The 15,162-nt window shown below is 38.1% G+C and overlaps 1 protein-coding gene across 2 annotated transcripts; it reads right to left on the reverse strand.

The window, feature by feature from the left end:
- Positions 1–3,753: 3,753 nt before the first annotated feature.
- On the reverse strand, positions 3,754–14,723 carry mgrn1b (mahogunin, ring finger 1b). 2 transcript variants are annotated; one of them, XM_058653593.1, is made up of 17 exons: positions 14,339–14,723; positions 12,346–12,464; positions 12,130–12,218; positions 11,874–12,020; positions 11,280–11,397; positions 11,097–11,163; positions 10,953–10,996; positions 10,805–10,852; positions 10,135–10,203; positions 9,887–10,046; positions 9,678–9,787; positions 8,412–8,626; positions 8,202–8,313; positions 8,063–8,108; positions 7,872–7,976; positions 7,068–7,113; positions 6,489–6,577 (listed from the first exon to the last, which is right to left on the reverse strand). In XM_058653593.1, the coding sequence occupies exons 1-16, from the start codon at positions 14,424–14,426 to the stop codon at positions 7,073–7,075; spliced, it is 1,578 nt and encodes a 525-aa protein (XP_058509576.1). In that variant the 5' UTR covers positions 14,427–14,723; the 3' UTR covers positions 6,489–6,577; positions 7,068–7,072. The 2 variants fall into 2 exon arrangements, with proteins under 2 accessions (XP_058509575.1, XP_058509576.1); XM_058653592.1 differs by lacking the exon at positions 7,068–7,113 and having other exon boundaries at positions 3,754–6,577.
- Between the last annotated feature and the right edge of the window lie 439 nt (positions 14,724–15,162).

A 15,162-nucleotide genomic window follows, 5' to 3' on the forward strand; every position in this document is an offset into this window, starting at 1 on the left:
AAATATATATTTTATTATTATTGATACTTAATGTTGCCTACATAAATACATAAATCAACTGAAATAAATTTTTGGATATATAAAATGTTTACCAGCCATTTTAGGGAGGGTAGATTTTTGTACTTAAGGTGCTGAGGGTGTAGCATTTTTTAAGTGACACTACACCAAAAATAATTAATGCAAATAAAGTCATGTTACTGGTAATCAGTGACATTTCCCAGGCTACAAAAGTAATTTCACCATCATGTGGTATTTGTTTTTATTAAAAATTGTGAACATACTTTTTAAAAACTGGCAGTTAAAGGGCTAAAATGCTGAAAAATGAAAATAAAAAATTTGTTTTTTAAAAAATAATTATTTTTTAATTTTTGTATATATACTGTATATAAACTAGGAAGGGTACATTATTGTACTTAAGGTGCTTTTTTTCCAAGTGACACTACACAAAAAAATGATTAGAATACAATATAGTAATTGTTGATGGAAATCAATGGCATAACACAGGCTGTACTTTCCCTTCAAAGGGAACATATTTATAATGTAGTATGGAAGATATTGCGTATTTTGTCATGGTTTTTTTACGTTAAAAATTGTAGAAATACATAAAATATCTAGGATTATGAAATGTGTGATTTTTTTAAATTATAATTATTATTATAATTTTCCAGACCAAAATTCTTAGAGTAGCATTACATAGTTTTATTATGATACAATTATAAATTGGTATGTGCAAAAGTTTGGGCACCCTTTTAATCACATTCATTTCAAGACCTGTAGGAATTTATAGCTGACAGGTTTCAGCACAAAATTGCTTTGACTGGCTTGTGACTGGAAATTACAAAGAATCATGAAAAAGGCTGTTTAACAGAGGTAATTGCTGGCTGTACTTGTCCTAGGTTATTATTTAGAGTGTGGCAACATGGGGGCATCTAAACAACTCACCACCATTATCATGAATTAGGAGAATTACTATATATAAAGTGTTAACTAGGAGGGGTACTATTATTATTGTACTTCAGGTGCTAAAGGTGTAGTGTTTTTTGTGACACTACACAAAAAATGATAATACAATTATCTCATTGCATATTTTACTGTCTTTTTTAATGTTTATGTATTGTAATTTTATTTTATTTTTAATTGTATAAATACATCAAATAACTGACATTTAAAGGGTTGAAATGTTGATTTAATAATCAGTAACAAAATAAAAATGTTATCGTATAAACATTTAAGGTGAAGAAGTGATATATTGAATCTTTTTGTAAAGGTTGCATGAGGGTTAAAGGGAGTTCAGGACTCTTTAAGTCTGTAAATACATAAGAGCGCTAACTTAATATAAACAGAGTATAAACTCACCCTCTGACCTTTTCTTGGTAGAATTATCACAGAAACCTCATCTCATTTACAACCTGTGTGTGTGTGTGTGTGTGTGTGTGAGAGAGAGAGACCATGTTTACACACATGCAACTGCAGGCGTATTTTCTCACTGTATTATGTTTTTATAGACAGGCCTGAGGCCACAGTGTAACTGAAGCCTTATTAAACTTTAAATGGGGTGAGCACCTGTCAGTCCGGCTGAGCAGAGAGTGGCGGTTTAGACATTACTGCGCTGGAATGTCATTATGGCTGAAACATGAAGCACGTCATGGAGATTTAAAGTGGCAGGAGGAAGCTGGAGGCGCTGGTCATGAGGTGAACTGTCACTCAGGCGCTGGATATACTACAATATACATGTTTATAATACTTATTCTCACCTGTCACTTTATTAGGTACACCTATAAAACTCTCAGGGGTATTTTAGGGGGTTACAGTTGTCCTATTATTTTAATCCACTTAGATATTTGCATTAACGAATCGTTGAACAGGTGTACCTAATAAAGTGGTGAGGAAGAAAAAGCATCAAATAACTTACTAATATGTAAATAATGAGGGGGAAATGGAAACTTGAACACTTTCTACATTCCTGTCCCGTTTAAGTGTACCTAATAAAGTGGTTGGTGAGTGTCAATCCACTCTCACACAAACACAATAACATTTATTATCTTATTTTATTATTTATTTAGTTGCTGCTGACAACACAACCACAATTTTATTGGGATTCAGTCCGAACATTGAGAGCACGTTTCTAAAATTAAATGTTAACGTAGGTGTGAAACTGTACTTGCGTGCGTGTGTTTGTATAAGTGTGGGTGTTTTGTTTGTTCGTTTTTCATCCACTTAGCTCTGAGTCAGCTCTGGTTAATTTGTTGACAGCGCAGGTCGAACCGTTTTATCCTTCAACCTTCCATCTGCTGCAAAACAAAACAAAACAAACTCTCACTAATCTTCCTACATTAAACTCAGCTCCTTCACAGGAAAACAAACAAACAGACAAACAAACATAAATGGGATTAAACAGGCAACATGTTTTAGTTATAGACATTTAGGCCTCTTAAAAAAAAGGTCCATGTAACATTTAGGGGGGTGATTGGCAGAAATTAAATATACTACCTATATGTTTGTTTGCATAAGTCCTTTCTGGTGTGTAAAGGCCACCGTAGTTTCTTCTCAAGCTAAGGGAATAAAAGAGGAATGAGACGTCCTAACCAACTTTAACTCTTACGCACTGAAACTTTAAAATACACATTTTATCCTGTAACCATCTTACAATTTAGTTTTTCTTTACATAATTATAAATGACTTTACGTTATGTTACCATGCAAGCTTCTTCTTTATAGAAACGTTGTACGACAACTGTATCTTCATCTTCTCCCAGATTATAAAACAATACTTTATTTTTTTAGTCCAACAATGGGTGACTCACTGCCCATTTATACACTTTTACGTTCATTTTGTCCGTCATTGTGCGCCTAATGATGATGGACAAATCGGAGCAATACTGCTGAAAATCGTGGGGGGCAGTATAGAGTCAATAGTCCAATCAATTAGTCAAGAAAATGACGAAGAAGCCACTTACAGCTGAAGTGCGCAATTTGAAAGACGCTGCCAGAGCTTGCTGATTTATCCCTGCAGTAAGAAAACGGATGTGGTTTGATTTGAGGCGCTAAAGATCTCATAAATGCTAATTTATCAATGTTACAATATCAAACGGTTTGTTTTCGTAGCATTTCCTTCATCTTCCACATAGAACTAATATATTACAAGAGTTACTTGCTTCGTCTACTGGATTGCACACTTTAAAATGTAAGGACTAACTAAATATATAACCTGTTTCGCAGTATTATATATCTTCTTTCTTTTGTGTCATTTCTTGAGCTGATAGCTCAAGTGTGCGACTTGTGTTGTGCCGGATATACGGAAATATTAGTACCCATTAATGAGATGACAGTGCTCTTACATTCCACCGCTACAAAATCTGCTTGTCTTTCAGTCTATTTCAGATCCAGCAGAATAGAAATAACCTCTTCCACAGTCACTATTTGTTTGTTGATGCCTGAAACTTGGTACTGCCCTCTAGAGGAAATATTGTGTAAACATCCATATTAATTAATTAAAGAAGAGCACCGACGTATATGTATGGTAGTGATGTTGACAACATTTGGGATGGAACGCACAAAAATTGAGTATAAATGGGCCGGTTCTCTGTGTACATTTAAACACTAGACCTTTAAAGGAAAATTTAAATCTAAAGCTAAAAATACTATTAATTTTAAATACATTTTACAGAAAGAAATCCCAGAACAACTGAATATAGTTTGCAGAAATAAGAAAAAAGTATTTGACGTATTTGATCATTAAACAGGTAGTAGTAGCTGAGTGGTACTGGGTCTTTGTTCTTTATTGTTATACACATGCTGCTATACACACGGGGAGAGACTGGTATTGATTTTACAGAGAGCCACAAACCACCTACTGTGGAGTTTTCCTGGATACCAGGTCAACAGTGGTCAGAACAAGAACAGGAAGGCACAGTGTCAAGTTGAAATGGCACAGAAGAAGAAGAAGAGGAGGAGGAGGAGGAGGAGAAGGGGGAGGTGTTTACAACATAATAACCACATTACTTTAAAGCCGCGAGATGTGTTGATGTCAACTAAGTCACATGCAGATTCTACTTTGATCATTAAAATGCATCTGGAGCATTGGTTGATTTTCCTTCTTCTCAGAATGCACACTTGAACCTAAATACTAAGATTAAATGCATTATTGATAAATGATCATAATATAGTAAATAAACAAGTTTAATTTATAATATATATATATATATTGCTGAATAGCAAGATACATTTTTCCAGTAGCAATAAAAAAAAAAAGGAAATTAATCTGTACATGAGAATCAAAAAGAACTGAAATCTGTCATGTGTAATTATCAAAACACTAATGTCCAAATGCAACAAGCAGGCAGAGCCATATCAAGTCAAAGGCACATAGATCTATATATGCATGGCGCTACACATACAGGACCAAGGTAAGTAAAGGCGTTGCAGCCAAACGGACACCTGACCCACTTTTTTTGCAGCTACGTCACATAAGCAGACACGGGGGAAAAAAGGCTGTACAGAGATCTGCCATCATAAACACTGATGGATGAGCGCACACACACGCAAGCACACACAAACACACACACACGTGTAGCTGGAGGAGCATCTATGCTTGTTGCAGGCTCTAACTATCTTTGAGTTCAGCTGTCGGAGGGGTTTGAATCTGTAGCTCTTATCAACGAAGAATTAAATAATGTGCATGTTTACTGAATCTACCACCATTATACATCATTATCAGGATTTCCTCTAGTACAGTTATGATACATTAGATGTTTAAGACTGCAGACAACTCAGACTCATGTCTTCATAAACCTTTTGTTAACGATGAGGGAACTAGGGCTGTCACTTTTTATCCCACATTCCTAAATAGAGCGCCTAAAAGCGTAGCTTGGCCTTAGATCCATCTTTAATTGCCTCTCTTGGTCCCTCAGAAAAACAAGACAGTTGTTTTGCTTTGACAGTGGAGGACGTAAACTAAACTAAACTAAACCTCAACACCAAAGCAGAAGTATTTCAGGTGCTACACTGAGCTGCAATGATTAATCAATTATTAATTGGCTACTAAATTAATCAGCAACTGGTTTGATAATGGATTAATCAAGTTGCTTTCAATAATTAAACCAAGCTCTCAATTTTGTTTAGCTGGTGAAATATTTCTTTGCTCCATATGACAAATAAAATCATTAAGTTGGAATCATTTGTATTCGTGGACAAAACAAGACATTTGAGAACTTCTTCACATTGAGGTTTAGGAAACAACGATCAATATTTTACAAACCAAATAATCAAGAAAATAATCGACATTATGAAAATAATTGATACTTGCAGCTCTATTCTAATAGTGGATTCTTATTCACAAGGTCCCAATTTGATATGATCTCCAACAAAACCCAAATTCTTTAGACATATTTTGGTTTTCAGGAAGATTTTCACAGAAACTCATGCTGCAATTCTATACAAAATCCGGATCTCTTTAAGCTGGTGCATCATTAAAAATATTGTTTACATTAAAAATGTTCTATTTTTATTTAGTATGACCACTCAATGCCACTCTCATTGAAACTTTGAACGTTTAAAACCCATTTGAGTTTGAGAAAAAAATGTGTACTGCCAAGATGCGCACCAGACAGTTTGAAGAAAGAACTGTAAGTAAGAAGTTGTCCAGCAGAGGGTGCTGTGAGCACAGCTTGACTTTACCTCCCATGCCCCCCGCCCTTTGCTCTGCAGTTAAAGCTAACAGCTTGCAGTCACGTGAGATTTCAAGGACACTTAAGTCCCACGAGAGTTTACAGAAAATGGCTTTTAAGGTTAAGCGATATTGCATCATATCATTTGGAAATATCCTTTTTTTTACCCAGCCCTTACAATAAATCTGCGTTACGCAATATTCACTTAAAACTTGATTTTCTGGAAAAAGTGACAGCTCTAGAGGGAATGGATTATAAACAAGTGCAAAATCACTGCAAATGAACAAACGCACAAAGCTAATAATTAATCTGCTCAGTCAGAACAGGGAAAAAACCCAACAACGCTTAGCTGACTGAGGAAACAGTTTCTGGAGTCATTCATATATTCGACTTAACAGAGTGTAATTATAGATTTGTAAATAAAGTGTTGAGGAAATCAATACTGGGTTAATTTAAAGTTAAGTGTTGCTTTTAAGCAGCACCGTGACGGGTAGTGAAATGTCTCTGGACTCCGCGTTACGAAACCACAACTCTGCCCCAAGACGTACAACCATTAATGAAATGTTTTTTAAAAAATATCTTGAACATTAAAATTCAGTCATAGATTAAGATACGAAAAGCATCTTTGAGAATGTGTCTTTTCTGCTCGTGTCAGATACAGTGATGGAATCAACAGCTCCTCTCTCGGGGTGTGAAGGGAGCAGAAGGACTGGGTGAATCTTTTGAAGCATGAACCTGTTCTGGTGGACGGATGAATATGGGTGAGTGGATAAAGGGGGAGGGAATGTCCGGATCAGAGTCAGGGGTCGAGATGCTCATCTTCCATGTGAAGGCTGCTCGTGGGACACAGGAGAGGCTGGCTGGAGCAGTTTGTGCTCTGACTTTTCAGGCTTTCAGTCGACTCCGAGGATCCTGGACAACGATAAACAACACATGAGAGACGTGAGTGGAACCTTAGAAACAGTGGTTATTCTTTATAGTCAAGACCTAGCCAGTATTAACCAGAATTACTGTCCTGTGTTTGTGCACCTCCACCAATAACATGGACAAGGAATTTCATTTTCAAGAGGCCAAAGTCATGGTGTGTAAGGCCTCATGTGTTGGTCAACCAAATTCTTAGGAAATTAGAGAAATACTCACATTTAAGAAGCCCAAAAATGTTTTAATTATTAAAAAAAAACTCCTCTCAAACCAATTTTTTCATCATCAAAATAGTTGGCAATTCATTAAGTAATCATTATCAGCCATTGCAGCCCTAAAGTGATGTTTGTTGTTAATGGACTCTTTTACAACGCAAATCCTCCCCGGGGGCAATAAAAGGTTCTGTTCATTCATTAATTCATTCATTCAGTCAGTGGCGCTCATACACTGAGAAGCAGAGCAGACAGGAAAGCCTACATACCACAGTTATTCCTCCATACCAATAGAGCAGGAATCAGGACCTAGAGCTGCCCATAGTGAGGAGGCACGAAGGTAGAAGATGAACAGAGAACAGGAGAGGAGGAGGAGAAGCGTTAGGAAAGACAAAGAAGCAAAACAGCACTCAGGTTAGATGCAAAGCACAGGGAATCAAAGTTTTGGATTTAAGGCAGGCAACATTAGATAAGAGTACCAGAGCAGAGGTTTAGGCTCAATCCCATTTGACCCCTCACCCCTAAAAGTAAGCCCTACCTCTCCACTTTGCATGTTCATGTGTTGGTGTTGTGTGTCGTGATAGTTGTTACAGTGTAGCATGAGGCACTGGTCCTTTAAACAAAGACTTTTCTAGGGCAAACTTCCTTAAGGGATGAGATATTACTCAGATTATCCACTAAAACTAATGTTACCATCATAAGGATATACATATCTGACACATTTCTACCAATATCTCTTGAATTTCATACCCAAACACAGACAAAGTCAGCAGTGCAAACACTGGTTGCCTTAGTAAGTCACCTGCCAAGTTTGAGGCCTGTCAAGCAAACCGTTGTACACTTATGTAAAAAAAAAAAAAAGATTGGGTAGGACAAGTATCAGTAGTAAATGAAATTTTTAACTACTACTAATTGTAACTCTGTTTTAAGGGTCAAGGGGTCGGGATAAAAATAAGAAATAGGACACACTGGAAAAGAAAAGTATGAATTTAGGAGCTGCAGTCACTGCCTTTACTGTAGAAATGTCTGAATATTTTACAATTTATCATTCTGGTTCTTTCCCCATTTCTCACCTGGCAGCGACAGGTCACCTGCTGGGTCGCTCTCGGTTTTGGTCAAGCAGCTGTGCTCGCTGCCACAGTCCTGCAGGATGTCTGCCCCAGCATGCATCCTGTCCTCTGGAGCGCGAAGAGAGACAGCGTTTAATGGTGTCACTCAAACGTATTTCTGATTTATATACCGAGCACTGAATGAGGAAACTCACCATCATCTGGAGAAAGAGACTCTGACACATCCTCTGCTGCTGTAGCCTGGAGGAGAAACAGAGAAAGATGTTTAAAGTTCTGAATGTAAAGTGATTATAAAGTGTGGCGATGTTGCAAAGAGGCCAAGCGGTGGCGTACGTCTGTGGGGGCGGGGCTGCTGGAGAGCAGCGTGTGAGGCTGAGCATCAGACATCTCAGACAGCTTCTCCTCATCCTCCTCCTGGATGGGAGAGGATGGAGACCTGAGGGTGCTGCCATGAGAGAGAGAGAAGGGAAAATACATGAGTTTTCGAATATTCTGTCATAACCTGATTATATGTGTATGTAGACATGTTCAGTGTGACGCTACCTGTCAGGCGACTTGCTGACTTTGCTTTTCTGTAGACTCCCATCACTCAAATGCTCGGGGGAGCTCAGCTGTCTGCCCTCACCACCCAGACCCCCTGAGAAATTGATTTCATCGTAGAGCGGGGCAGAGGGGATGGGAGGAGACACAGACCTCAGACCGTTCAGAGCCTCCAACAGTGAGATGGGCTCAAAGCCGGGAGGAACCGAGTCAGAGCTCTGCAGAGAGAAACACACACACACAAATACAGTATATATATATATATATACACAAACATATACATATATATATTAATATGTTAACCCAAGAAATACAAGCACTACATAACATGGAGAAAACACCAGATACATGACAAACCGATGCCAAGCTGCATCTTTTATACCTCTTCTTAAAACTCATTTTATCATCTGGCATAGTTTTATTGTTCGTGTTTGTTCATTTTATTTGTGTCTTTATTGTTTTTGGTTTCTACTACTTCAATCGTTTGAACACATGCATTGTTGGTTTTATTGTAAAGCACCGTGTGACTATAAATAGCTCTTCTTCTCAATATTCTCACATTTTCATCAGTTCAGTCTAAGAGCAGAAGAGTGTGGCAAGGGGAGAGAATTGGATGCGACATAGGAGACGAGAACGAATATGATGGACTGTGTAGTGTAGGGGCTCTTTAAATTCCGGAACATTGCAGTACAACATCGTGGATGCAAGCTGCCATTACAACCCCATGGAGAAAGAGGAAGAAGAAGAAAAAAACGAGGGGAGAAAGCAATAGAGGCAGTTATGTAGAAGCACAGATGCAAGATGGAAAATCTGAACAAATACAAAAAGTAATCACAAAAGGAAGGGCGTGAAGTTGTGCCACAATTCACGGTGACGTTCCAAGTTACAGCTGAATATACCTCATCTCACACTTCCCTTCCAAGTTCCCTTCAGTTTAAGATTATTAGTTTGTCCATTGTAGGATACAAACATGAGAGCCTCGGTAGAACTCACCTGGCTCCTGATAATGAAAAAAACACCTCATACTATTAGGTTATTGCTCACTTAAAGTATATTTAAGTGAGCAATAACCAACAGCCAGAAAACTGTTTTTGCAGAGCACCACGAGTGTATAAATTGTTATCACTTCATCCTTGACTACACAAAGACATCCTGGTGTTCCTCATATATCGTGTTCAAAAGAATGGGATGGGATGTACGGTCACAGGGACCTTGAACACTGACACCTGAGCATCATATTAATTTTAGCAGATTGTGCACGATACTTACAGAGTGTTCCTCGTGGTCCATAGTCTGAGCCAGAACAGGACTGAAGGACACGGGAGAAAGAGCGCCGGGCTTTTTCCTCACAGCTCTGATCTGCAGGAGAGCTCTGAAGGCTGGGACAGAGGAACACCAGGTCAACTTAAGGACAGTCACAATGCTATTTCATTATTATTCTAAGCATTATTCTAAGCATGAAATGGAACTCTTCTTACGCAGCCTGCAGATAGGACAGTTGTTGGCCTGGTAGCGGAGTGTGTCTGCACAGGAGTTGCAGAGACACAGATGTCTGCAGGGCAGGATGAGCGTGTCCCGGAGGTCCGACAGGCACACGACACACTCGTTGCTGTTGTCACTGTTCTCGTCATCAGATGGCTGGAAATAGAAATAATTACATCACATTAAGCCGAATAAAGCATCGCAAAATTGTGTTTCGAGTAGGAGGTGAGACGTCGACTGAAACCTTGGTCTCTTGATTGTTTTTGTTCTCAATGCCGTAAATCTCCTGTAAGAGGTAGCTCACACGGTCCACCTGAAAAGACGCAGACATTTAGAATTTTAGTGAAAGGATGAGAACAGTATTGCAAAAAATGTACAGTAGTTTTTATGTTTTGTTATGTTATGTTTAAACTACTTTTCCAGGTTTAAGTTTTTGACCAAGAGTTCCTTCAAGTTAACATGACTTGACAGTTTTAAGACCAGTGACCTTGACTATCTTTGATTAACTGACTGTTGCCAGAAATAAAGACATAAATATAAACAACACATTAATATGTGAAGGATTTTTTCAAAAGAAATCACAAATGCTTCCTATTAAAAGATTAAAAAAACCTTTCCTTGACAGATATATGTAATTGTTAGACTCCCGAGAGTCTCGGCACAGATCTTTTTGTAGCATCTGAGTCTTTCTAAAGCTGCAGACAGTACGAGGATGAAATCCTAAAAATAGTTTTTATTTCTTTTAAGAGCAATTTGCCTACACTGTTTCCACTGGGAAACAGTGGCACATCAGGGGACTCAGAGATGCTCTGCCTAAAATATCTGCCTTTGTGTGCACTACTACGCTGCAATACCAATATACTGTGCATCTAAACTAGCCTAGCCATTAAATAAGTTGATATTTATAAACCTACAATTTGTTTCTGCTTCAGAGGCTTGACGGAGAAACTGCCATCAACGTGCTGCAGGTACAGAGAAAAAACAAAACATGTTGAAGCACATAGAACAAAATGGCTTCTAACCAGATAGAAATAATTCACCGTTATAAGGATGCACACTTACTCTTTCAAAGGCTGCCAGAAGTACATGAGCATGTCCAAGGCAATCTAGAAAAGAAAAGTAATTTTTCACTATAACTGCTAACTTTGATATTTCAATGACTCTCAATATCAGTTGGGTGATTATTATGCAGCCCCGGTAACCTACCATCTCCTTCATCCACCACAGCCTGGATAACAATGGGAAACACCCCTCGATCAAGGTCAAAGTTCAGCTTTAAGGGGAAGAAAATTTACATTTAATGTTGCTGAGGTGTAAATATAAACAGAGGACAATCAAGGTTAATTCAAACCATGTTTATGTATCAAATAAAAGGCTGTAGATACTTACGTCTTCCTCTTTCCACTCACAGAAATCTATTTTGAAAGACGGCATGGAGAACTGCTGGCTCACGCCTCGCTTGTAATGCACAGTTTCAGAAGCCATTGATGGATCCTTTGGGCTATAACTAAATCAAGTATATTACAGACATCAATCAGTGTGGAAATCCTAACAGCAGAGGTCACCTTTAAGTGATAAATAAATGAATGTGCACGTTAAAACAGACAAAAATGAAGGAAAGCAGAACAATCATCAAAAGTATCAAAATCTAATGTTTCTGATCCCAGAAACATGAATCCTCAATCACCAACAACTTCAATGCGAACTTTCATCTTCTTCTAAGTCTTATCTGCAGTATCCATGGCGACCAGTGGTTGCTATGGAGTCTGAGGGCCCGCCACATCTATTCTAGTCTTTGTGCTCCACAGATTGAATCTCACTACTCATAAGATTTTAATTGTTTTGCACTAAAATGGAGCCGTGGAGTCATTAAATGATGACACCCATCGTTCATAGAAACATGCAGTTAACCAATGCACTTAAATGTCATATTTAACACATCTAAAGCCACTTTAGATGTGAAAAAACTGCTGAAATTCTTACATTGCCATCCCATTGGAGAACTCTTCAAATGCCTGGCAGTAGAGGGTGATGGCCACTCGAGCATCGGCATCAAAGGTGAACTCCACTCCGTACTGAACCTTTGGTTTTCCACCTTCTTCCACTGGCGTGTCAGAGTCATCTTTGTACCTTAGCATCAACACATTTGCTAAGCATTAGGGTGATGTTGTGATAAGTCTTGACTCTCTTCTTCACTCCGTAACTATAATGATTTGTATTGTGCTGTCACTATCTTTACCTGACCAGACGCAACGAGTCCTTTCTAATGTTGACCAGACTCCGCAGGGTCTTCACAGGCTCGTGGGGTGCAGGCGTCACATAGGGAAACTAGTGAAATAATGGTTTGAAATGATTTATGTCGTTTGATTAATCATTTTAGTGTAAAAAAATAAATCAAGAGTAGTTCCACACATATGGACGATACAGTAGGGAATTGCCAAATTAGCTTTCTCACCTGTACTGGCCTGTTTCCAAGAAAATTCAGGTCCATGTTTTCTCCAAAAAGGTATCCCTCTGGATGTGGTGTGTCGAATTTCTCGCCTCCCATGAAGAAGTGGCTGGCAAAATAATTTCCTGAATGCAAGAGAAGAAAAGAATATGATTACTAAAAGCAGTGAAGTGCTTATTTCCTTCTCAATCTGTTTTTGAACACATCTTCAAAAAAATAGGATATTTCTGCCTACATTGATGTGAAAACACTTTATAAACTGACTCTTTAATATGGAGTAAATGGTATGTTTTACAGTTGTAAAGTGATAAGGTGGACCATTCACCTGACTTTAACGTTGTAAGAAACTATGCTTGGGAACATTACATAAAGTGACTTTAGAGAAGTCACTCAACAAACACGATGCCACTGTAGTGTAATAAAAAACATTGACTATATCCTGACTTTAGCATAAACCTGGAATCTTTAAACAAACGCAAACATGATTTCCAATAACTTTATAATCCCTGCATTTGTCCTCTGGTGGAAACTGATACACAGTGTATTTTATGACTCAAAGTCCAGGAGACAATAAAATATGTGATGGCTTTTATGGGTTTTAAAATGAATCAGTCACAATGACGGAGCACCTGTCCCAAAACTCTGTGTTTACTGCCTGAAAATATAATAATGGCAAAGCAAAGGTGTCTATAGAAGTTATAGGACTCCAGAATAAATGCCGTACATATCTTTGTCCTAATAAAGTAACAGTAAAAATATGCCTTGTTGTGAACGATGACAAAAGTTCACATTCATGTGTCTGGGTGTCTTTTTATTTAATATAACTTTTTATTCCCACTACGCAATAAATTTACAGCAAAAGATAATCATAAAGTACAGAGTAGAAGAATAATGGTTTAAAAGGGGCATCAAGATGTTGACTTTTTCAATGACATAGAAATGTTTTGATAGTCTGCTTGTGATTTGAACAGCAATGGAACTTATAAGTCAAGCTTTAGTTCGACATTTACTGTGATATAAGGACGACCCAATGCAGTTATTGATATCGGTATCAATCCAAACTGGACAAAAAATCACTGGATTATTGGAAAAAAGAAAAGAAAACAGCAGTATTATTCAATTTCAGATAAATGCTTCACTAACTATAGTCTGTAAAAATGTGGGTTATTCATGTTGTGTACATTGCTAGTTATGGCTTGGTTCATCAATGCATTGCATTTACATGGCAATGCATCAGCACAAATATGTTGGTGTTTTAGTCGTTTAAAAGACTTTAAGAAAGACTGATACTGATATTGGTAGATACTGAAGATTGTGATATCAATATCAGACAATAAAAATGGTATTGAGCCATCCATCAAAATATTAGCTACTCTTTTTAATGCAAGAACAAGAATAAATGTTCAGCCCTTGTACCTGGGTCTAATACGAAATATATATCACTCCATATCAAAACAAACACTCTTATTTTGACATTCTGTAAAAAAAATGTAATAGCTATATCATGGACTATCGTTATATAATTTGAAGCTAATACCACCTGCCTCTACTAAACAGGTTTTGTTTTTTCCCCACACAATTGGACTTTCTGGTCAAAGTTAATAGCAAAGCAGAAAAACACCATATATTTAAAACGTGTCTATTTATCGCAAGTCATATGATATCTGTATTGCAATATTCAACAATGTTATCGCAAGTTTTCCTAAAATTGTGCAGCCCTAATTCAAAATAGAAGCTACTGAAATAACCACTAGTTACAACCAATGTACCTAATAAAGTGGCATGTGAGTGTTTTGTGCTATTGAATTATAGCTCAACTCTACTGTACAATGAATCACAACACCATTATGTGCGTTCACACGTATTTACTCATCGTCTCACCAAACAACTATTTCACCAATCAGCCTCACTAGGTTCCTTCAGCGTCTCTGTGGCTTTAGATGACTTCTTTTTGAATATAACAATGTATTTGGGGAAGGACATAATGCCAACCACTCACCAGATTTGGGTGGAAATCGATAGGCCGAGTTGGCCTGGATGTCGATATCCTCAACACCAGCGATTCTGCGACTCAGGATGGAGCCCATCTTCCCCCGCTGGACCGCCGATGTTAGCTACGGTAAGCTCGGCAGCTAAAGTCGCGATAGCAGCAGCTCCGGTGGCTGACTTTGCCTCCTTCGGCGTTCGCGGTAGACGCCACCAATTAATAATAACATCAACAAAGAAACAAACACCGTCGGTTAATTTGGCATTCTACGCGTCTTGTTGCTCCGTGGCTAACAGGAAGCAGGTACTCGACGGGACACGGGCTGTTGTTTTGGCCCGAGCTGTGCTAACGTAGCGGAGCAGCGGACTTGATTGGCTGTCCCCACAAAGTCAGGGGCGTTTGACTGTGGGGAGCACGGAGCCAAAAGACCCGCCCCGACGTCACCGCTGATTGCCTAACTCGTACATCCGTCACCCTTAGTGACCAATCACAGCTCTTCCGTGTCCTAACGTAAGAGGCGACGTGGGTGCGGGTCTTCTTTCATCGTGGAAAACGCAGTATTTTCTATTATTTTAACAACCCACACTATAAATCGCGATAAAATCTGAGCACACCACAATGTTTTTATTTATAGTGCAGAATCTGTAGAATCTCCCTTTACTTTAAATGCCAGACATTGCTGAGAGATGTGTACAGTAAAACATATACATGAATGGAACAAAAACAAAAAAAATGGGAATGTTATAAGGGTTATAATTAAGGCTAAACCATAATTCAATAATAATATACAGTAAAATTGCAAAAATAATTATGTTCCATAGCAGTATGACTAATTA

Source organism: Solea solea, chromosome 16 (assembly GCF_958295425.1).
Source record: "Solea solea chromosome 16, fSolSol10.1, whole genome shotgun sequence".
NCBI classification, from domain to species: Eukaryota; Metazoa; Chordata; class Actinopteri; order Pleuronectiformes; family Soleidae; genus Solea; species Solea solea.

Excerpts from the sequence above, each read along its gene's own strand:
- mgrn1b (XM_058653592.1), bottom strand. The coding sequence starts at position 14,426 with ATGGGCTCCATCCTGAGTCGCAGAATCGCTGGTGTTGAGGATATCGAC. Across the intron at positions 11,398-11,873 it reads TTCTCCAATGGGATGGCAAT|TTATAGCCCAAAGGATCCAT; the intron begins GTAAGAATTTCA and ends TACTTGATTTAG. Across the intron at positions 10,997-11,096 it reads TGTGGTGGATGAAGGAGATG|ATTGCCTTGGACATGCTCAT; the intron begins GTAGGTTACCGG and ends TTTCTTTTCTAG.